We start from the raw sequence: 22,716 nt of genomic DNA on the forward strand, positions 1-22,716 counted from the left end.
TGATCATTCTTCCGCCAAGGAAAGCGGTGTAAACCCATGTACAGGGCACGCTCCAAGAGCCACTTTCCTCCAACTTAATAGTGTCAAATGAGTGTGTGTGTGTGTGTGTGTGTGTGTGTGAGAGAGAGAGAGAGAGAGAGAGAGAGAGAGAGAGAGAGAGAGAGAGACCCTTCCATGCCAAGCAAAGATGTACTGCAACAGTATAAGCAATAAGGGACACGTGGCTTAAATTTAATTATCACAATGCTTTATCAGATGACAAACTTGAAAATAAAATTTTTGCACAGGCAGTCCTCAAATGCTCAGAAATGGACCCATTCGAGTCATCAGAGGTATCAAGTAGTAATTTATTTGGAAAGATCTGTGTGTTTCAGTGCCAGAAGCAGTATGTTCCTTGGCCACCTGCAGGAGGGCATTTGAAAACTATTGTAGAAGATTTAAAAGGTTTATCACTAGTAAGGGTCCACATAATGTAAATGCCTACATATGTACCATTATTACTGAAGCAAAATGTCCTGTTCGTTCAAAGGAATCACAAGCAACTTTTGTGCTACATTTGAAAGTCCTAACATTTGTAGAACCGGCTTCTAGAAGTTCTTCTCAAAACCAGTCAGTCAGTCTGTATATCTTATTAGTAGAGACTTAATCATCTGTTGAATGGTTTGTACCTTGACACTCTAACAAAACGCACCCATTGTAATGACATTTAACAATTCATGTCCGGTATAATTCAGAATTAAATATAAAAAGTATGGTGATATATATTATTACAAATACTTTTTCGTCCTCTTCTTTGGAAAAAAAAGACAAAGCTTTGAGAAAAAGCAGGAAAATCTTAGAAAAAACATGGAGTTTTTGATTACAACTGCAGTGATTACAACATATGCTAAAAAAATTCCATAAATTATCTACAGTGTAGGTTTTGGCTGGAAAGCAGCAAACAATAAATTTGGTCAACAGTTAATCCCTTAAGTAGATTACACTTTCGTCTTTGGGTTGTTCTCACGACGATGGCTTCACAAAAAAGGAAAAGGAAAAGGAACAGAAGAAAGCTTGGAGACGAGTCCATGGGGTGAAGACGTCTTGTATGGGCAAGGGTGCCATATGTAATATGTAAGTCAGAAGCGCTTTGCACCACTACCTGCCTCCCAAGAGGATGAAAACAGTAGTGAGGAAGGAGAAGATCTCCTTGGTGGCTTTGCCTTCATCCAGTGATTGTGGATGTCAAAGCAGAGCATAGGATAGTGCCAACCACAACTTCTCAAGAAACAGCACCCATAAGCAGATGTTTGCAGGCAAGCATTGCCATCTCACATATGGTTCCACATCTCACCTGTATTGTAATGCTCACCTGTTCCCTGCTGATCCTGCACGTCTTTTGTTGTAAATACAGAAATTCCTTACGTGTGACAAGCTTTCTGCCACTATGGCTGGGGCCATTGGTGTTGTCTAGATGCAAATTGCTTTTTTTTTTAAGGGTGCACTGAGTATTGAGCATTTACAAATGGCAAATCGCTAGGGTCCCTTATAAGGTTCTTTTTTCCTCCAGGCCCTGCAGTTCCCAAGGCCACGCTGGGAGACACAAGCATTTGGTAAAGCACGCAAGCCGTAATAGGAGATGTGTGAGAAACCACACCGTAGGCTTTTGGCTCACTTGACACATGTCCAAGCTAATGTGTTACTTGGTGCTCCCTTCTTTCATCTGATTTATAAATATCGGAACACCTTCACGGGACAGCAGGTCATTAAGGCTGAATGTACTTTCCTGGAAACAAGATTCACTGAAATCGGTGGGACTCACTCTCACAGAAAAAACGTGGCGATGGAAAGGGTAAAACATGAAATAGAATCTGCAGGCGAAATGGAAAGCAGGATTAAAATGGTAAGATCATTGCAGGGAAAGAAATGAAGAACGCTTAAGTACGCAGTGATTTATCATTTCCCGAGTTTTGTCAGAGTAATTGTTGGCAGTAGCTGCCTTAGCGAGGTTTTCTCCTCCTCCTCCCTTTCTATAAAATGCATCGTTTGGTATGTCTCTGTTATCGTTCCTTTTTTTTTGGTGACAAATCCACTCTGGCCATCCTCAAAACATTCTCGATTTCTGGAAAGCTTCTCCTCCTTCAAGTCCACTCTACGTAGCTTCATCACCAAACACGGCACTTTTTCACGGGATCCATGTATTCCGTATTGGTACACTTAAAGGCTTCAGAAAACTCTGCTGTGTTCTGCAGTGTTCCTAGGACCCTTTAAAACAAGAAGAGAATATGTTAGTTCCGCTTCGTAAATAACTACACCCAGGGCAGCAACTTCTGCTGCTTGCTCAGGAAGCATAGAGTTTATAGGGAGACGACTATGGTATCTTAGCACTGCGTGAAGAACATCCCAGTATCAGTCCTCAGCACCTTCAGCTAGGGCTGGGAGAGATGATTTTGAAAAATTGGAGAGCTGTTGCCAGTCACTGTAGGCAATACTGAGCTAGATGGACCAATTGTCTGACTTGGTATAATAATAATAATAATAATAATAATAATAATAATAATAATAATAATAATAATTTATTATTTATACCCCGCCCATCTGGCCGGGTTCCCCCAGCCACTCTGGGCGGCTTCCAACAAAACAGAAATTCTAAAACACAGAAATCCATCAAACATTAAAATACAGAGATCCATCAAACATTAAAAGCTTCCCTAAACAGGGCTGCCTTGAGATGCCTTCTAAAGGTCTGGTAGTTGTTGTTCTCTTTGACCTCTAGTGGGAGGGCATTCCACAGGGTGGGAGCCACTACCGAGAAGGCCCTCTGCCTGGTTCCCTGTAACTTGGCTTCTCGTAATGAGGGAACCGCCAGAAGGCCCTCGGAGCTGGACCTCAGTGTCCGGGCAGAACGATGGGGGTGGAGATGCTCCTTCAGGTATACCGGACCGAGGCCGTTTAGGGCTTTAAAGGTCAACACCAACACTTTGAATTGTGCTCGGAAACGTACTGGGAGCCAATGTAGATCTTTCAAGACCGGTGTTATGTGGTCTCGGCGGCCGCTCCCAGTCACCAGTCTAGCTGCCGCATTCTGGATTAGTTGTAGTTTCCGGGTCACCTTCAAAGGTAGCCCCACGTAGAGCGCATTGCAGTAGTCCAAGCGGGAGATAACTAGAGCATGCACCACTCTGGAGAGACAGTCAGTGGGCAGGTAGGGACTCAGCCTGCGTACCAGATGGAGCTGATAAACAGCTGCCTTGGACACCGAGTTGACCTGTGCCTCCATGGACAGCTGTGAGTCTAAAATGACTCCCAGGCTGCGCACCTGGTCTTTCAGGGGCACAGTTACCCCATTCAGGACCAGGGAGTCCTCCACACCCGTCCGCCTCCTGTCCCCCACAAACAGTACTTCTGTCTTGTCAGGATTCAATCTCAATCTGTTAGCCGCCATCCATCCTCCAACCGCCTCCAAGCACTCACACAGGACCTTCACCGCCTTCACTGGTTCTGATTTAAAAGAGAGGTAGAGCTGGGTATCATCAGCATACTGATGGACACCCAGCCCAAACCTCCTGATGATCTCTCCCAGCGGCTGCATATAGATGTTAAAAAGCATGGGGGAGAGGACAGAACCCTGAGGCACCCCACAAGTGAGAGCCCAGGGGTCTGAACACTCATCCCCCACCACCACTTTCTGAACACGGCCCAGGAGGAAGGCGCGGAACCACTGCATGACAGTGCCCCCAGCTCCCAAGCCCTCTAGACGGTCCAGAAGGATGTTATGGTCGATGGTGTCAAAAGCCGCTGAGAGATCCAGCAGAACAAGGAAACAGCTCTTACCTTTGTCCCTAGCCCGCCGGAGATCATCGACCAGTGCGACCAAGGCAGTTTCAGTCCCATGATGAGGCCTGAATCCTGACTGGAAGGGATCCAAATGGTCCGCTTCTTCCAGGCGTGCCTGGAGTTGTTCAGCAACCACTCGCTCAATCACCTTGCCCAAGAATGGAAGATTTGAGACTGGGCGATAGTTGGCCATATTGGCCGGATCTAAAGATGGTTTTTTTAGAAGCGGTTTAATAACCGCCTCTTTCAGCGGGTCTGGGAAGGCTCCCTCATGGAGAGAAGCATTTACCAACCCGCGAAGCCCATCGCCCAGCCCTTCCCGGCTAGCTTTTATAAGCCAGGATGGGCAAGGATCAAGGAGACAGGTGGTTGGTTTCACTCGTCCAAGCAGCCTGTCCACATCCTCGGAGGTAACAGATTGAAATTGATCCCACAAAACTTGACTAGACAGGACTCTAGCACTCCCCCGCCCCGGCCCTGCTCCCACGGTGGAGTCTACCTCTTCCCGAATCTGAGCGACTTTATCTGCAAAAAACTTTGCAAAATCATTGCAGGAGATCATGTGGCCCATACTGGGCCCGGATGGAGCAGGTGGTTCCGCTAAATTGCAAACCACCTGGAAGAGTCTCCTGCTGCTGTTTTCTGCAGATGCGATGGAGACGGTGAAGAAGGTCCTCTTCGCCGTCGCCATTGCCACTTGGTAGGCTCGAAGTTGAGCTCTAGCCCGTGTCCGGTCTGATTCAAAATGAGTTTTCCGCCACCGGCGCTCTAGCCGTCTCAATGACTGTTTCATCACCCTCAGCGCTGGGGAAAACCACGGGGCTGTCCGGGCTCCATGCAATCTGAGAGGGCGCTTCGGAGCCAGACAGTCAATAGCGCTGGTTAACTCCGCATTCCAGCGGGCCACCAGGGAATCAGCTGAAAGGCCATCGACATGGGATAAAACATCCCCTACCACTCTCTGGAAGCCAATTGGATCCATTAAGTAGCGGGGGCGGACCATCCGAATCGGTCCCACCTCCCTGCAGAGGGGAAGGGTTGCGGAGAAGTCCAATTGCACCAGAAAGTATGCAGCAGTTCCATGAAATATACCAGGGACGTCCAACTCCCAATAGACTGCGATCTACTCACAGTATTAAAAAACCGGCAGTGATCTACCCATTGTCATAAAAAAATCTAGCAGTGATCTACCCAAAGTTTTTGAGCTTTCTTGGGAAGCAAGATTTGTTTAGCTTTTGTAGGAAGCCAAAGTTGTTGTTGTTGTTGTTGTTGTTGTTGTTTTGCATTTTTTTTTTTGCTTCTTCTAAGGAATCATAGAATCATAGAGTTGGAAGAGACCACAAGGCCATGCAGTCCAACCCCCCTGCCAAGCAGGAAACAGCATCAAAGCATTCTTGACATATGGCTGTCAAGCCTCTGTTTAAGACCTCCAAAGAAGGAGACTCCACCACACTCCTTGGTAGCAAATTCCACTGCTGAACAGCTCTTGCTGTCAGGAAGTTCTTCCTAATGTTGAGGTGGAATCTTCTTTCTTGTAAGATCGCTGGGAGATCGCTGGGGGGCCAGAGATCAACCAGGATCTACCAGGAACACCCCGTGATCTACCAGTAGATCACGATCTACCTGTTGGACATGCCTGAATATACATTTTTAAAAAGCAACCATCTTCTTTGCAATGTGGCTGTCATTGCAAAACCACTCCCCCCCAGAGCTAGCTCTCACTGTGCACAGGGCAGTTTCTTGGTGGAAAGGCAACAAGGAATGGGAAGCTGGAATGTATAGCATAAAGGCAGGCCAGGAGACCTGTACATCCTTTCCCTCGCATAGATTACCAAGGAAGGCGGAAATGAATGCTGCCATCCCACAATGCATAAGTGATGATGCCCTCCTACTCACCACTAGGAATTACTACCCAGTGGTTGTAACAGTTACTATTGGCTGAATGAGTTGTCCAAAGTGGAGTGCATATATTTACAGCTATCTCGTCAGTAATGAAATGCAGTGCTTGTTACAGAACTCTAAACCGTGTCCAAACAAAAGATATACAATGATCTCAAAGAATGAATCAGCAATGCAAATGGAGAAAAGGCACACCAGGCAAATGTCCTGGGAACTGCCCCATCCAAAGCAAACACTGCAGCTGAGAAATTCAGCTGAGTGTAGGATTTTGGAATATAATTGCATCAGGGAGAAAGTCACAGATTTCCTGGAAAAACAACAACAAAGCCTTGAGAGCACACCCACATGAAAATACCATTCTGAGGCCAGCTTCAGGAACAGTTGATGCATTCAATAAATATTTGGTTATGCAGGGTATAAAGTGAGCATTTGCAAAAAAGAAAAAAAAAGGAATACTGACGAGAAGTATACCAGGTAGGTAAAAGCACAGGCTCAGAATTGTATAATAGCAGCACAAAGGCATTCACTTATCTATCACAGTATCTTTATATTTTCCATTATTAATCCACTTTGATTTTAATAGAACATTGCATTTCTCAAATGATATTTATCTGGACCACCCTGTGAACTCAGAACAGGTTGGAGAAACCGATGTCTTATGACGGGTAATCAATGTATACAGTACATTGCAAACTGGATTTTTTTTCTAACCTGTTCAGGTATGAACACAATTCTAAGGCCACATTTCCGTGTGGCTCTCCACACAACACTACTGGTGGCAGTAGTACTGTTGTGTACTGTTGAAGGGATGGAGACGATTGTTGCTCTCCCACACTATGATGAAACACAAATTGTTCCAGGAAGCAGACATTAAAAAAACATGTGGTGGAAGCCATTTGAACCTACGTCTTCTGTTCTAGAAACAAGCATCTTAGAATGCAGGGAATGTGTAAGTGGTGGACCTGGGTAATATCCGCGCCCCCCCCCCCAGCCCTTGTGCTGCCTTCCCTTGTGACGGGCTTTGGAAAGGAGGCACAAGGTTCTGGCAGGGTCCTAGAGCCTTCTTACCTTCTTCCCAAAGCTGGGAAAGTGCTAACTAGGCTTTGGGAAGGAGGGAAGAGGACTTTGTGACCCTGTCAGAGCCCTCACATCTCCTTCCCAAAGCCCTCTTGTGGGCAGTTAACAATTACTGCATGTCAAAGAGTCTTAAAGATGAACATGTTTAACTATGCTGTTGACTTTGGTGAGAAAAGTGTGCATTTGTGTGTTGTTGTTGGGTGTGTGTTTTTTTAAGTAAAAAAACTCTGCTTCAGAAAATGGATGATTTAAAATACTAACCTGAATTTGCCTGGGCTGTGGACGTCTGTTTTAATAGAGTTGACAGCATATTCCGGCCTGTATGTCCCACACCATACCTTTAAAAGAACACGTGCACACACACAAAAAAGAAATATTGCAGAAATGATTATTTAAAAGCAGTGACACATTAGTTTTGATTTCCAGAGCATTGGTCATGTTAATCTGTTGCAATTGTAGCACATGACCTGCCATAGGGTTTAAAGACTAACAAAACGTATTGTGGCATAAACTTCAGCTGTATTTTCCTGTAGTGGGGATGTAGAAAAGCTGTCCCATGCAGCTCTTCTTCTTCTTCTTCTTCTTCTTAAGTGAAGTCTCTCTCTCTCTCTCTAACACACACACACACACGTGTGTGTATTCAGTGCTTATTTTTTTAATTAAAAGAAATTATTTATCTTAGAGAAGCAAAACCAGCAAGTGCATCGACTTCAGGGGTTCAGTAGGCAGCCTCTGTTATCTAGCAATGGATAGCTCAGTTGGTTAGAGCATGGTGCTGATAATGTCAAGGTTGCAAGTTCGATTCCCATACGGGACAGCTGCATATTCCTGCATTGTTGGGGGTTGGACTAGATCAGGCACCCCCAAACTACAGCCCTCCAGATGTTTTGGCCTACAACTCCCATGATCCCTAGCTAACAGGACCAGTGGTCGGGGAAGATGGGAATTGTAGTCAAAAACATCTGGAGGCCCGAAGTTTTGCTGACTTTTTCATTTTTTTCTCAAAAATTATTTCCTGTAGCACAAATGGACGAACTTTTGCCTATTAATGACTAAAATTAGGTATATTCCATTGAAATATTTAAAAAGGTCATGCACAAACCATTTTTAATTTCTTTGTATGCCGTTTTACCATTTCATAAAATTGTATTAACAATTCTATATATATTTCGTATCACATTTGGACACAGCACCACATTCCACAATGGGGAGTGTTCTTAGCAACATAGGGTATACAAATGTCACACCTGCGCAAGGTAAAAGCCCCTTTTTGGGACCTCAAAACTCAGTCAGCAGGCCCTGTCGGGCATGCTGGGAAAAGAACCTTACAGGAGAGGTAGCAAAACATCGTCCTCTAGCGGCATCTATACTGTTACTGCAGCTAAAAAAAGCTTCCTTGTGTGTTTGATGACCCTATATAATGTTGTATATATGTGACTCTAAAGCTTGGGTTCAATTTTATATCTGCTTACAGTGACTTCAAAAATGGTCAAAAAACCGATAAATATTTTTTAAAATTTTTGTGCATGAGGTTTTTTTTTAAATCAAATCTCTTTGAAAGTAAGATTTTATCTAATCTTTAATGAAAGCTCATCAAATTATGATACAGGGAAATGAGGTTGTAAAAAACGTCATTACCCTATTGGGGATGCCTGGACTAGATGGTCCTCAGGATTCCTTCCAACTCTACAATTCTATGATTCTATGTATATTCCTTCACTTCAATTAAAGGCCAGAGGAATATGTCATGAGGTAACTGTGCAAGCAGGGATGCTGCAAGGCACTGGGAGAAACTTTTAATGGAAAGAAAAACACCCACTCACCACCCTCAGCCACCTCACAGTGGAAAGGGAAGCTATGGAAATCATATAGACATTCTAAAGAGCCCCCAGAATGAGGAAGAGAAGCAGAACCATTTTCCTCTGGGAAGAAAACTTTCAGGAAATCAGAGAGCAGGTTCCCTCTCGGCACTAGTACATGACCACACGTTAACTGCGCTTTACAGACTCACCTCCTGGATGCCTCCGTGCACTTAGCTGCGATTAACTTAATCTGACAGGCCACTCTCCTCTCGGCCCCGCTGCCATGAAGGCTGCTCGATTTAGCAATTCTGCCAGTTCACATTAAAAGGAGAAAAGCCAGCCTGCTGTTTCCAACTTAGCTGTGAAATTGCAACTCAAAATAATTTCCAAAGCTTTCAGTCAAGCAGAGTATAATACCTGTGCAAAGTTCAGAAAGAACAGCTGCTTATGGTTGAAGTTGAGTCCGGGGAGCAGCTTCTCATCTCCATTCTTCTGTACAAACTTTTCGTAGGCCTGCCAAAGGAAGAGGAAGGGGAGAGAGATGATGGCCAGCTTGAAATCCAACCGAGCTCGAACTGCGATGAGAATCAAGCACAAAACTAGGGAAGGAGAAATCGTAAGATTTCTGGTTGGTGCCACCTCATGTCCTTGTCTATGGGCACCTCCAGGAACATTATGCTAACATGTTCTTGATCCAATAACCGTGCATTAGTGGTGGGCTATTATTATTATTATTATTATTATTATTATTATTATTATTAGGGACCCAGGTGGCGCTGTGGGTTAAACCACAGAGTCTAGGGCTTGCTGATCAGAAGGTCGGCGGTTCGAATCCCTGCAACGGGATGAGCTCCCATTGCTCGGTCCCAGCTCCTGCCCACCTAGCAGTTCGAAAGCACACCAAAGTGCAAGTAGATAAATAGGGACCGCTCCGGCGGGAAGGTAAACGGCGTTTCCGTGCGCTGCTCTGGTTCGCCAGAAGCAGCATTGTCATGCTGGCCACATGACCCGGAAGCTGTCTGCGAAAAAACGCAGGCTCCCTCGGCCTATAGAGCGAGATGAGCGCCGCAACCCCAGAGTCGGACACGACTGGACCTGATGGTCAGGGGCCCCTTTACCTTTAACTTTTTATTATTATTACTCTGTGTTATTAGTTGCCCTACAATTCTTCTACAAAGCTGCCACATTTTGGGGTGGGCAGTGGGGGGTGGGCTATAGCACAAAGAAAGCAGGACAAAGACAGAGACAACATGGTATGAAAAGGTTATGGGATTTCAGGAGGAAGTTACAGAGCATACACCAGTTGGAAACGAAGCAATGTGACCATTCCAAAACAGCTGTTTTCGTCAGCTGATGAGCAGACACTTCATCCCTGCTGGGTGCTGCTTCAGAGTGCAGGGATCACAACGTGAGCATGAAGATGGCCCAGTGCCACCTTCAGAATATACGGTATGTGGATGCCACACAACTCCTCCAGCACAATATAAGGAGAAATTTAAAAGCAAGCCAGTTTTCCCTTGCGGAAGATATCGCACAACTCACAACGCACTGGGACCCATTAGTAAAAATGGCTTCCTGTATGCTGTGGAACCACATTATACCAGTATAAAAACCACATGGAAGGAAGATGGCTTTTATGTCTCTTATGTTGGCATAGTTCATCTTGCTTTACTGTGAGTACACACTTGGGAAAACCTTTGAAAAACGTAAACGAAAGATAAAAGAGCCATAATCTCAGTACAAGCAAAGAATGACAGTGTGGCTCTTACTAGAATGCACTTTGTCCTGGACATTCGGCTAATAATTACTGTGTGTTCTGTACTCTTAATTAAGATAACAGGAATAGAAGGGAGGAACTGTTTTTTCCATGGCTGCCCTTGAGAAAGATTCACATCGGAACAGTATTTCACAGACAGAATATGCTTTCCTTATTTTTTTAGCACCATTTATTTACCTACTACAACATTTTCCCAATTCTTGCTTAATGCCACAGTGATAGTCCAAGCTTCCCACCTCATTAAGAAACATTCTTCCCAAGACACATGACTAAGTTAGGTCCCTTCATGCTCAGGGGGGTCTACTCTGAATAAAACTTAGCTGATTACCACCCTGTTTCTTGTTCATGTCAAGTCTGAGTTGTGTGCATGTAGTTTAGTTTATGGAAATGTCATAACTCATTTCTTCCTGAGAAACCCACACAATTTTGCTTTTTAGATATTTAATACTCTGGAGCAAGCTTCCTCAACCTCTGCCCTCCAGATGTTTTTGGCCTACAACTCCCATGATCCCTAACTAGCAGGACCAGTGGGAATTATAGTCTCAAAACATCTGGAGAGCCGAGGTTGAGGAAGCCTGTTCTGGAGGGTCTCAGCAAGTCTGCATGGAATTGGAATTTAATTAGCATAGCCTAAAAGCAACTTCCACAAGCATAGCAATGATGATGAGAAGAAGAAGAAGAAGAAGAAGAAGAAGAAGAAGAAGAAGAAGAAGAAGAAGAAGAAGAAGAAGAAGAAGAAGAAGAAGAGGGTTCTTATAGTCCTCATTTGTGGACAACTGTGGAAAATTGGAAAGTTCTTGGTATATAGCTTTGGTGGGGACCCTATTGATTTGACTCATCAAAATTATGTTTGGTGATTTCGTTTTATGGCGTTCCAAATTCCACAAAAGAAGCATAATTGTAGCTTAGAAGGACAGAAAGTGTGAGGCATGGTATGAATGAGTTGCCTATAAATGGATGTGGAAATTCTGAGGCAATGGGGAAAGAGAAGCATAACTCATTTGGCTGCTGCCCCACTTTCTCCCTTCATGATTTATGTGTGCATTTGCAAATTTACAAATGCAACCAACTATACAATTTATTTTTTTAGATACCTAGGATTTTCAGTATTGTAACAAGCTACCTGGGCACTGTGCTGCTCACCCTTGTTTGAATCTGGGCAGACTGAAGGCTTACAGGAGCTACTTCCTTTCTCCCGGAACTTTGAACCTGAGCTTGATGCAAAAGCACAAACCTACACACTTAGAATTAAAGAATTGTGAGGCTAAGAACCTGGCGACATCTTTTGTTTTAGTACCAGAACTCAACAGAACTCACTGTTCCTCAACACAAAACTCTACTCTGGGTTATCACCTCTTCTTGTGTTCAGCAGTTGTTGTTTTTCTTTAGGGCACAGGAGTCGTCATTTTGTTGTTGCTACTGTTAATCAACTGGTGGTCAAAAACGCTTGTTGATCTACTGCAGATCACCTGGAGGTCCACCAGTAGATCCCAATCTACCTTTTACCCACCCCAGTTGCTGGACCATCTATATCAAGGATGGAAAATCTGGTTCAGATATTGTTGGACTCGCTACTGCTATCAGCACCATGGAGCATGGCCAATGGTTAGGAATTATGGGAGTTTTAGTCCAACAATGTCTGGAGGGTCACGGGTTCCCATTCCCTGCCTTCCTTTCCTGTCCAGCCACTGATGGTGCTTGCAATTGCAAAAAAATAAAATAAAAAATTATTCCGAACCTTCCTCCCGGAAAACAGGTAAATTGTGGCACATGCAATAAATGAATAAATGAATAAATAAATAAATAACTATTTATTAAATTTGGGTACTACCCTTGATTTGAGGATCGCAGAGTGCTTTACAATTCCCTAACTCTCTTTGTAAAGTTTTCATAATGAAGAGGGAGAATGAAGGACAGGGAGAGGAGAGGGAGACTAGGGATGAAGTAGGAAATGAGGGATGTGGTCTTGAAGGGAAGAAACATGCATAAGGAGGAAGAGTTCTGTTGTACTGAAGTGCTACTTGAGGGTTTCCCCTAGGCATCTGGTTGGCCACTGTGAAAACAGGATGCTGGACAAGATGGTCCGTTTCTTATGTTCTTATGAGTACTGATTAGACCCTGGAGGCCAGGTAACTAAACTTCAGGGGTTTAATAAAGCAGCATATAATTATTATTTTAAAAAAATTTAAACCCCAAACAACCCAACATTTTAACGAATCTGCACCAACTAAGAAGCATATGAAGTAAGAGAAAATGGGCATTTCTTACTCTGTATGCTTGTCTGATGCCACCATTATCGGCAATGTTTTCACCAAGGGTATTGATGCCGCTGAGCTGCAGAGAAAAAGGAAGAAATGAAAATGCTACTGACTTTTTTTTTTTGCCTGAGTGCAGAATGAAATTCTTGGAAGAACAATGAGTCATGGCTTGAAGGTCAGAAAATGGATTATTCCCAACCATCTCTAGATGTGGAATTTAGAATATGAAGTCTACAAGGCAACATCCAGAGGGCTATGACAGTCAACAGGGGGAGAGCTACAACCAGCAGAGCTCAGTGGGAGCTCTCCATGGTGCTGTTAAGACCAGACTATAACTGGTCGCATCTTGCCAAGTCCAGCTACTTTATCGTGAACCTGTCTTTTACCTTGATGTGACCCTGCTCACTGAGACGTTACATGACATGACCTTTATGGAAGAGTCTTGGTTGCATGGGAGATCTGCCACCACTTCCTCCGATCACCCCCCGCCTCAGCAAAACAGCATTGCTGAATTACTGATTCTTTGTCATTTTCTATTTTGAGTCGTCTTTTTCTTTGGCGATCACTCGGAGCCGAATAAGATTGTCTTCCATGAACACAGTCTTAACAGTGAGTCTGTAAGTGACTGTGGAGGCCAATTCTGGAGCCACACGTCCCATTAGCCACAAATTGGCTGTCTTTGAATACAACACTGAACCATTGTTTAGTGCTACGTGCCCAAGCAGCAGTTAGCCTGAGCTTTATCAGTGAGCCTTTGACTCGTGCACGTTCCCCTCTCCTCCCTCCCTTCAGAGAGGCCATGAGGAGGAGATTGAAAGCTTTTGCTTCCTGTTCTAAATTAACTTGCTTTGGCTGATACACCAGGAACCACCATAACTGGATAGAAATGAGCTGGCCACACTTTCTGGAAACCTCCTGTTCAGACTATTGCTGTGTGTTGGCCTTAAAATAGTCTAGGAACTGAAATTGGTCCAGAATAGGGCCAGGAATATATTGATTGGGACTGGATGTTTCAACTATATCACACCTGATGCTCCCCAGTCCATTTCTGGGTACATTTTAAACTGCTGGCTTTAACTTTAAAAAGCCTTAATTGCTTGAGATTAGGTTACTTGTGAGATTGCCTTCTCCTGCACATACCTACTTGAAACCTATCCTCTAGAGCAGGCATCCCCAAACTGCGGCCCTCCAGATGTTTTGGCCTACAGCTCCCATGATCCCTAGCTAACAGGACCAGTGGTCAGGGAAGATGGGAATTGTAGTCCAAAACATCTGGAGGGCCGCAGTTTGGGGATGCCTGCTCTAGAGAGATCCTGCTCCAAGTGCCTTGTTCAAACCTCTCTAGGTTATTCCATCACTGAGAAGATCCTCTTTCTAGTGGTCACGCCTATACTTCTAGGGGTGACCACTACGAAGAGGATCTTCTCAGTGAAGGAATAACCTAGAGAGGTTTGCCCAGTGGATGCTGCCAATCTCTTTATCTTGGCTTTACAGGAAGATGAGATGGGAGGGCATAATGTGCAACCAAAAGATCACAGACATAACACTAGACCATGATTTAATGATATATCTGAACTGCAGCATTATTTCTTGGACTTTATCTGTGAACCTTGGCAAAGGCACCTCTGGGAATACAAATCATTGAAATGTAAGGGGTTATTTGCACCTATGTAAATGTCTTTGTTCTATGGAAGTGCAAAGTTTGGTGGCTCAACTACCATCACAATATGCCACTACTAAATGAATTGCACTGGCTGCCAATTAGCTACTGGGCTAGGTTCAAGGTACTGGCACTGGTTTGCAAACCCCTACAGAGCTTGAGACCAGGATACCTTAAAAATTGTCCCACCCCAACCAATAAAAGCTTTTTTCAGGAAAGGGCAGTCTGGAGGTACCATCCTATCAGGATGTCCAATCAGCATGATGTTGGAATTGGACTTTGAGTGTGCTGGTACCTGCCCTTTAGAGTTTCCACTGCATAACAGACAGGTGCCTTTTCTATTGGTTTTGTGCACCTGCTAAAGATGTTCCTCTTTCAACAAGTCTTCAGAAATCTTTATTTCAATTGGGATCTGTCCTGGACCTGACCTAACCTGGTATTAAATTTATAGTTTTTAATTGTTTTTATGTGCAATTGCCTTTACATAACTGTTTTATATATGTCATTATATTGTAAAATGCTTTGAGATGCCTCATTGGGAGGAATTCATAAATGAAAGAAATATACAAATATTAATAGAAACTAAATTTGGCCTACAGCAGGTCTGTTCACAGAGTTAAGTTTCCTTTTGAAGCTGTTCAGTACCATCTCCCTCCATTACCATGTGGAATATGTTTCATCTAATAAAATAAAAGAATGTGCATCAAAATGTAAGCATTTCAATAAGAAAGAAGGGACATACATTTTGTCCACCAGCCAGATCCCATTTGAAGTTTCCATACTGGTTTACCATGCACTCAGACTGCTTCTTAAAATTTGTTGCAGATGATTGACTCCACCAGTCTACAAGGTCCCCATTCTCATTGAAATTTCTACCTGAAATAACATATACACATAAGAAATTTGCAATGATAGTCTTGAAGACACTGGAAATACGAAATTGCCTTGTGCTGTAGCAGACTATTGATCCATGGAACAATATTGCCTACTCAGAAAGGCTCTCCATGACCTCGGCTAAAGGTGCAAGGATTGAATCGAGGATCGTACACACCAGGTTGGGAAACTTTTTGCCTTCCAGATGTTGCTGAACTCCAATACCAAGCAGCCCCAGCATGCATTGCCAGTGTCAGATATGGGGATCTGCTACTGAGAGATAGTCTTCTGCCTAGCAACAGGAGTTTGCACCATCAGCACACACTTCCAAGCCAACATCAGTAGTATGTGCAGTGCTTGACTCAAGCACCACTCACTTTCAGCACCATCGCCAATCCTTTTTGTATAATGTTCTATCATAATGTATGGAGGCATCAGACAAAATATGAAGGTCTTTGACTTTTCTGATGGATTAATCCGATTCCAGCCAGGTGCTCTGCTTGATTCAGGAACCTGGGTTCCTTAGCATTCACCAAGCTTGTTTCCCAATGTAGGCAATGATGTACTCATCCAGTGGTTGGCAGGAAGCTGCCATTTGCACATTCACTGATCCTTTGGAATCTGTTCAGTGGCTGGCCAAGACCACAAGATCATCCCTCTTGGGAAGATGTAGGGGGATTGGAAGAAAAGAGGAATATTCGGCACCATGGCGTGACTGATGTTTCATTCAGCTGCTTTGTTTATAAGGTGCTGGTTGTGAATGAGGAAATGTTATGTTGCTGGCATAAATCTTTCGGTTCTTGCTTTATGGTAAGGGTGGGGAAGCTGTGGCCCTCTAGAGGTTGCTAGATCACAACTTCCCTCATCCCTGGTCATTGGCCATGCTGTCTGCGGCTGATAGGAAATGGAGTTCAACAACATATGGGGACTACTGGTTCCCCATCCCTGTTTTATGGGCAGTATCATGTAATGCAAGAAATGCCAAGAAGCACACAAGCGAGGGCCTTGCACACTTGCTGTTTACAAGATAATAATAATTGGTGCTTCTGGTAAGATGTAAAGCCACCCTTAGCTCATGGGAAACGTATAACAGAGATATTATAAAGCACACTGCCACACACAAGAAACAGGGCTTGATCGTAAAAGAAATTAAATCAGGATTGTCTCTCTTCATGCACCATACAGATTAGGTCAGGGCCGTCTTAAACGCCCCTGCCGCTGTGGTGCGCCGGATCTCTCCGGCGCCCTCCCGCCCCGTTTCCCAGCGCGGTGGGCGGGTGGGCGCAGCGTGCAGCGTGGCTCCCACAGGTGCAGCTGTGCGGCGGACCGGCCGGCCAGCGGGCGGGCGCAGCTCGCGGCGCCTTTCTGGCGGGCCGGCGCCATGGTGCCCTGCGCCACCGGGGGTCTACCTAGAGCCGGGCCTGGATTAGGTAAAGTAATACCAATGGTGAAACATGAGTTCTCTTTCTTACCGTTATCGTCAAAGCCATGCGTGATTTCATGCCCAATGACCATGCCAATGCCACCATAATTCAAGGATTTAGGCTGAGCTGCACTGAAGAAAGGTGGTTGCAAAATGCCAGCAGGAAAGACTGCAGAGAGAGATATGACACCATAGATGACAAGTTAATCTTTGGTACCAGCTCAAACTATTTGCAAAAACACAAGCTCAATGAAATAAACACCCTGGAAATTTTAGCCAATGATGTGGCTGATTAATTCAAACTACCTCTCCTTCCCCTTCCACCCGATTGTCTTGCTCTTTGATCACCAGGTGCCCTTCAAATTCATGCTCAACTGTACGGGATCCAACAGCATGATGCAATCCAAGGCTGGAGGGGAGCAGCTGTGAATAATGTGACCCCTGCAGGTAGGGCCAATGGTGCGAGGATGTAATTGAACGTCACACTTAGTGCAAGGATTTTTCTGTCCTTCTCCTCTCCTCACCTGCCTCTTAAACCTGCTCTAGGAGTTCCCCAAACTCAACTCTCTGGACCTCTAGAGTACATTTGGGGAGCACGTGGGACACATGTGTGGGGAAGAGAATGGGAACACCCCACTATACAAGAGGAAATCCTTGCTCTGATGGGACATGGTAGCTGCATACCTCTCTAAGTCTTTCCTATGAAAATGAGAGACATACCAGGGTAGGGCTGGGGAATTTGTGTCCCCCCCATGTTACTGGACTACAGTTCCCATTATCCCTGTCTTTGGCCATGCTAGCTGATGGAGTGCAATACTACCTTTTACCTACATGATCTGCACTGACCACATGGTCATATTAATTATGACCACATGGTCATATTATTTCAGCATGATGCTGAAACATTTGCTATTTTCTGGGTCTGCAGGTTCAGGGCGCATGAGTTCCCAAAGCCCACCCACTCCTTTCTTGCCCAGAGCACAATGGCTCTCCTGTCCATAAGCCATGGGTGTGGTTTTCCCTCTGTTTTCCCTCAACAACATGCATTTCCCATCCTCCCCTTCCTTTCAGTTTCCTCCACTTCCTAGATTCCAACCCCTCTTCTCAGCCTATTGCCTACTCTCTTTTTTTGTATTTTGTTTTCAAATATCCTGCTCTCCAAAATTGCAGCTCTCCTGTCCCATAGCTCCCATAAGTTTTCCTCCAATGCTTCAAGCTGAAATTTCAGGATCTGATTAACAGGGCCTATTATGTTTCTTCCGTAATCACCCAACTCTCAGAGGAACTGGTCCAGATGTTGCAGCCAGCAACTGTTGGCTTCTCCAACCCTTTGCTAAGGTCACACTAACCATCTGTTGTCTTGTGGCGCTCCAAAAATTAGGGTATTGCCATCATTGGTTGTTTAGAAAGGAAAGGGAGCTGCTTCCAACTTGTGACAATACACCATGGAGGCATTCCATTTCCCATGGTTTTCACAAATTTTAGGCTGTGATTGGCAAGCACAACCCAGCTTACCAAGGAAAAACAGAAGGTGACCATTGCCTCAGGGAATAAAAGTATATTGACTTTAGGTTAAACCACCTCCACCACACATTGGTTTAGGGTAAAAGGATACACAAAAATAAATGCACCAATCCCTACACATAGGCTTATTGTGTTTCCTTTGCAATTTAATGAACTGCTTCACTTTTCATTGCAGCCCTTGAAAGTGTCAAAACATTCTATTAACTCTGTTAGAGAAATGCAACTCTAATGAGTGAGATGTTTATTGCAAGCTACTTCATAGCAAACCAATGCTTGCTTATAACATTTGCAAAACTTGAGCAATCTCCAGCAATGCCAGAGAGATGAGAATTATTCCTATGAGGCTCCCCCTTCCTAACTAGTAAAACATTTGCCCATATCCACGAGCCATATAACTGTGAAGAGGGAATTGCAATTCTTTTCCCGGCTGCCCATTTAAAGACTGCCAGGAATAGAATCCAAATTTCCTAAATTCTTGTAACTTGAGTATGTCCACAGAGACTTTTGCCATAATATGTTTATGCACTGAATGTGGGCACAGTGGAACTAACTCTTTTTGTTAATGGATGAGTAAGCATTCCTGCTAATGTGCTGCTCCGCTCTGTCTTGCTTCTACATAGCACGGCATTTCGCTGTGCTGCACTAGAACCCTAAAGTTTTGCGGCTTCATTTTGACCTAAAGTACGGTATATTCCAACCTATTTCAGTTTATTCCAACAGGGCCAAGCTCTCTTCCTCAATGTCCATCAGATTTCACACCAACTGTGACTAGGATGAATTTCCCACAGCTGTATCAAGGTTGTCCTCACTTAGCCATGATTTCAAGCATGATATTCTGCTTGTTCTTCTTCAGAAAGAAAACAGCTTTAGGCCTATGACACCAGAGGCCTAAAACTGGTGTGTGAAGAAGCGTCAGGAGCTGTTTCGATCTGTGGTCAGCTCCTTCATACAGTCAGCCCCTGAATTGCAGGTGGCAGCTTCCAAGGAGAAATACCTTCAGGTCCTAGGCAGAGTCTGTCCACCCATAATGTTCATTGGGTCCTTCAGGACAGGAAGGAGTATAAGAGAACTTCTTGTCACAGTTAATCCTTGACTGCAGAACTGCATTGCAAAATTCTGAGAACTGTGAATTTTAAAGGATGGCTTCAATTTGGTTCACTTGTTTCAGGAAGTGCAAATTAGGTAGATTCACCTTTCAGTGGGAACTGAACTGAATTTCTGCCCCATCCCTAGTCTAGATTCTTTCACTTTCTTGATTCTGTCTGCATTCATAGGTGATTTCACTGGCTCCAATGCAGCTAGGCTTGATGCACAGAAGAATCAGTGTAGGATTTTGTTGGAGATGTTGTTTGGATGCCTAATTATCATCTTCCAAAGCAACTACTCTATTCCGAACTTAAAAATGGAAAGCGTAATGCTGATGGTCAACAAAAGAGGCTTAAAGACTCTCTCAAGGTAAGTCTTAAAAAAAACTGGGAAGCACTGGCCTGCAAGCGTTCCAGCTGGAGAACAGCCTTTACCAAACGGGTCATAGACTTTGAAGACACTCAACTCAGGACAAAAGGGAGAAACATGCTAAGAGGAAGGTGTGTTTGGCAAACTCTCACCATGATCAACTCCCACCTGGAAACCTAAGTCCCCACTGTGGAAGGACGTGTGGATCCAGAATTGGCCTCCACAGTCACTTACAGACTCACTGTTAAAATCGTGTTCATGGAAGACAAACCTACTCGGCTACAAGTAATCACCAAAGAAAAAGAAGTCCATCACAGTGAACTCAGATGTCCTTGTTTAGGGTAAATTCCACTTTCTGTTGTGTTAATAAAGTGTGAAAATATGGTCCCAGAATAGTTGCAAACCATCACTTTCATTTCAGCATTACAGCTGGCAAGGTCATCTCGCACAAAAACTGACATCATTCTTTTTACACCCCTGCTATGAAAGTTCAGCATGCAAGACTTGCAATCTGGTTTGAACCTGGCTGAATGCTTATCTTAAAACCTGAAAAATTCATTAAAGAATTCCACTTTTACTGGGCAAGGACTGCAGGGTCACAACTCATGCTTTTCTTCTATGTCTGTCTGTCTGTCCAAATGTCTGTCTGTCTATCCTAATTTTATACTATTTAATATAGCAATAAAATCTAAGTGTTTTAGATAAAAATCCATAAAAATGCAACAATGACATTCCATAAAATTCCCTAAAAACTAGATAAAAACTAAATGCAATATTAAAACAAAGTAAAGCTATATCTCACAAAAAAAAACCTGAGCAGTAAATACCGTAAGAAATACATGGCTGACGTCTGTGTTCACAGGCACTTCAGGTGTAGAGGGCTATGCTAAAATATTACTTTTAATACTAGTGGTCTGTGGAGAAAACATATTGCAGAGGGATAGAGAGCTTTGATGCTTTCTTTCTAAGCATCGGGGAGGGGAGGGGGAACCCTACCCTCATCATCTTGTAAGTAAGTAAGTACAGTGGAACCTCGGTTTATGAACACCTCGGTTTACGAATTTTCGGTTTACGAACGCCGCGAACCCATCTGGAACGGATTAATTCAGTTTCCATTACTTTCAATGGGAAAGTACGCTTCAGTTTATGAACGCTTCAGTTTATGAACAGACTTCCGGAACCAATTACACCCATGCTTCGGGTTAAGTACGCTTCAGGTTGAGTACTCCGCGGACCCGTCTGGAACGGATTAATCCACTTTCCATTACTTTCAATGGGAAAGTTCGCTTCAGTTTATGAACGCTTCAGTTCATGAACAGACTTCCGGAACCAATTCTGTTCATAAACCGAGGTACCACTGTAAGTAAGCCAGCCTCCCTTATCCCGAGAAATGAACAGAACCCCCCCTTTTTTTTCAATGGAAGAATGAGGTAAATAAAACAGAAAGGCAAGTTTAGTCCAGCACTGAATCAGGATGCAGGCTTCCCCCATTCTTCCAAAGAGTTGGCAGTAGTGACTGCATCAGTAAATTGAATACAAAATAAATAAGCAATAGATTAATTCAGCAAAGGCGAAAAAGCACACGCTCCAGTAAAATGCTTCTAAATCACCCCCATCCAACTTGATTTGTGCTTTGTTGAGTGTGTCAAGTTGATACTCTCATATTTTCCAAAGGAAGCAAGAATGAAAACGATGCTTCCTTTGCAAAAGCAGCTCATCTTTAAAGCATCTGGCCAATGTCAATAGGACCAGAAACCAAGGAAACTACGAACCAGAACATGTTTTTGAACGTCTGTAGTAGAACAGCATTTCGGATAACAAGATTGCTTGCTGCAGACACACAACAACAAAATTATAGTATGGCATGGTGTAGCAAGGTCCTCTAGATGTGGTTGGACTAAAATTTCCATCATCCCAGACTACTGGACTTGCTGTCTGGGGCTGATGGGAGCTGGAGTCCCTGATGTTATTGTACAGTGCAGTACAGCATAAATCTGCTGAGCCGGTAGGGAGACGGAGACTGTGTTCATACAGCAATTTATTGCATTTCCCCGGTGGTTCCCTAACTGTTAATTTCCGCATTATATTTGAGCTTTCACATATTGTAAAGCCTGCTTCTGTAAACATAGCCTTATTATAGCATGAGTTTAGAGCTCATTCACATGTTATTTGGGGGGAGAAACAGATATTTTTTTCCAGAAGCACATGACACAGAAATGGATACTAAACTTGTGCTATACAGTACTCTGCTATATTTCTGGAAGTAGCTTTTACATTGTGTGAAAGCTCAAACAGGGTGCAGAAATCAAAAGTTAGGGAAACATCAGGAAAGCAGAATAAACTACCGTGTTGAAGCAGCCAGAGAGATGAACAAGTGATTAAGTCCACTTTCTGACCTGATCTGAGTTGAGACAGGGGACAAGAAATAACCTGTTTCTCACTACATGGCCAGAAAGAGTTTCTAAGAGAGAGACAGCTTACCAATTTGATTCCTGCTTGCTGAATAAAAAGCATTGACGACAGCTGCTCCACTTATCCACCTATGAAAAATTGAAGAGACATGGAAATGTTGATGCTGGATGGCATCAGGGCCGGATTTAGGTTTGATGAGGCCCTAAGCCACTGAAGGTAATGGGGCCCTTTATATGTCCAGCTGTCCTTTGTCAACAACAGATTGTCACTGTTTTTTGTGTTGAATATACATGCTAATGAATGCCTAGGGCTTGCTGATCAGAAGGTCGGCGGTTCGAATCCCTGTGACGGGGTGAGCTCCCGTTGCTCGGTCCCAGCTCCTGCCAACCTAGCAGTTCGAAAGCACGTCAAAATGCAAGTAGATAAATAGGAACCGCTACAGCGGGAAGGTAAACGGCGTTTCCATGTGCTGCTCTGGTTTGCCAGAAGCGGCTTTGTCATGCTGGCCACATGACCTGGAAGCTATACGCCGGCTCCCTCGGCCAATAATGCGAGATGAGCGCGCAACCCCAGAGTCGGTCACGATTGGACCAAATGGTCAGGGGTCCCTTTACCTTTACCTTTACCTTTATACATGCTATATGGTAATTTATGGACCTAATAGGTATCTAAAGCCATTTGCACATAACAAATAGGAGCCTACACAACACAAAACACTGTTGCTTTATGTAGGTTTTATT

The 22,716-nt window shown here is 44.0% G+C and overlaps 1 protein-coding gene across 3 annotated transcripts in view; it reads right to left on the reverse strand.

Moving 5' to 3' along the window:
- Positions 1–230: 230 nt before the first annotated feature.
- MME (membrane metalloendopeptidase) overlaps positions 231–22,716 on the reverse strand; it is a 73,219-nt gene continuing 50,733 nt past the window's right edge. For all 3 annotated transcript variants that reach the window (XM_060274462.1, XM_035132952.2, XM_035132954.2), the window contains exons 17-23: positions 22,046–22,104; positions 16,635–16,754; positions 15,032–15,165; positions 12,640–12,705; positions 9,012–9,107; positions 7,054–7,130; positions 231–2,244 (exon numbers count right to left, since the gene is read on the reverse strand). In XM_060274462.1, coding sequence (XP_060130445.1) covers positions 2,145–2,244; positions 7,054–7,130; positions 9,012–9,107; positions 12,640–12,705; positions 15,032–15,165; positions 16,635–16,754; positions 22,046–22,104 — 652 coding nt within the window. In that variant the 3' untranslated portion in view covers positions 231–2,144. The remainder of the gene's footprint in view (positions 2,245–7,053; positions 7,131–9,011; positions 9,108–12,639; positions 12,706–15,031; positions 15,166–16,634; positions 16,755–22,045; positions 22,105–22,716) is intronic.

This window comes from Zootoca vivipara, chromosome 5 (assembly GCF_963506605.1).
Source record: "Zootoca vivipara chromosome 5, rZooViv1.1, whole genome shotgun sequence".
Taxonomy (NCBI): Eukaryota; Metazoa; Chordata; class Lepidosauria; order Squamata; family Lacertidae; genus Zootoca; species Zootoca vivipara.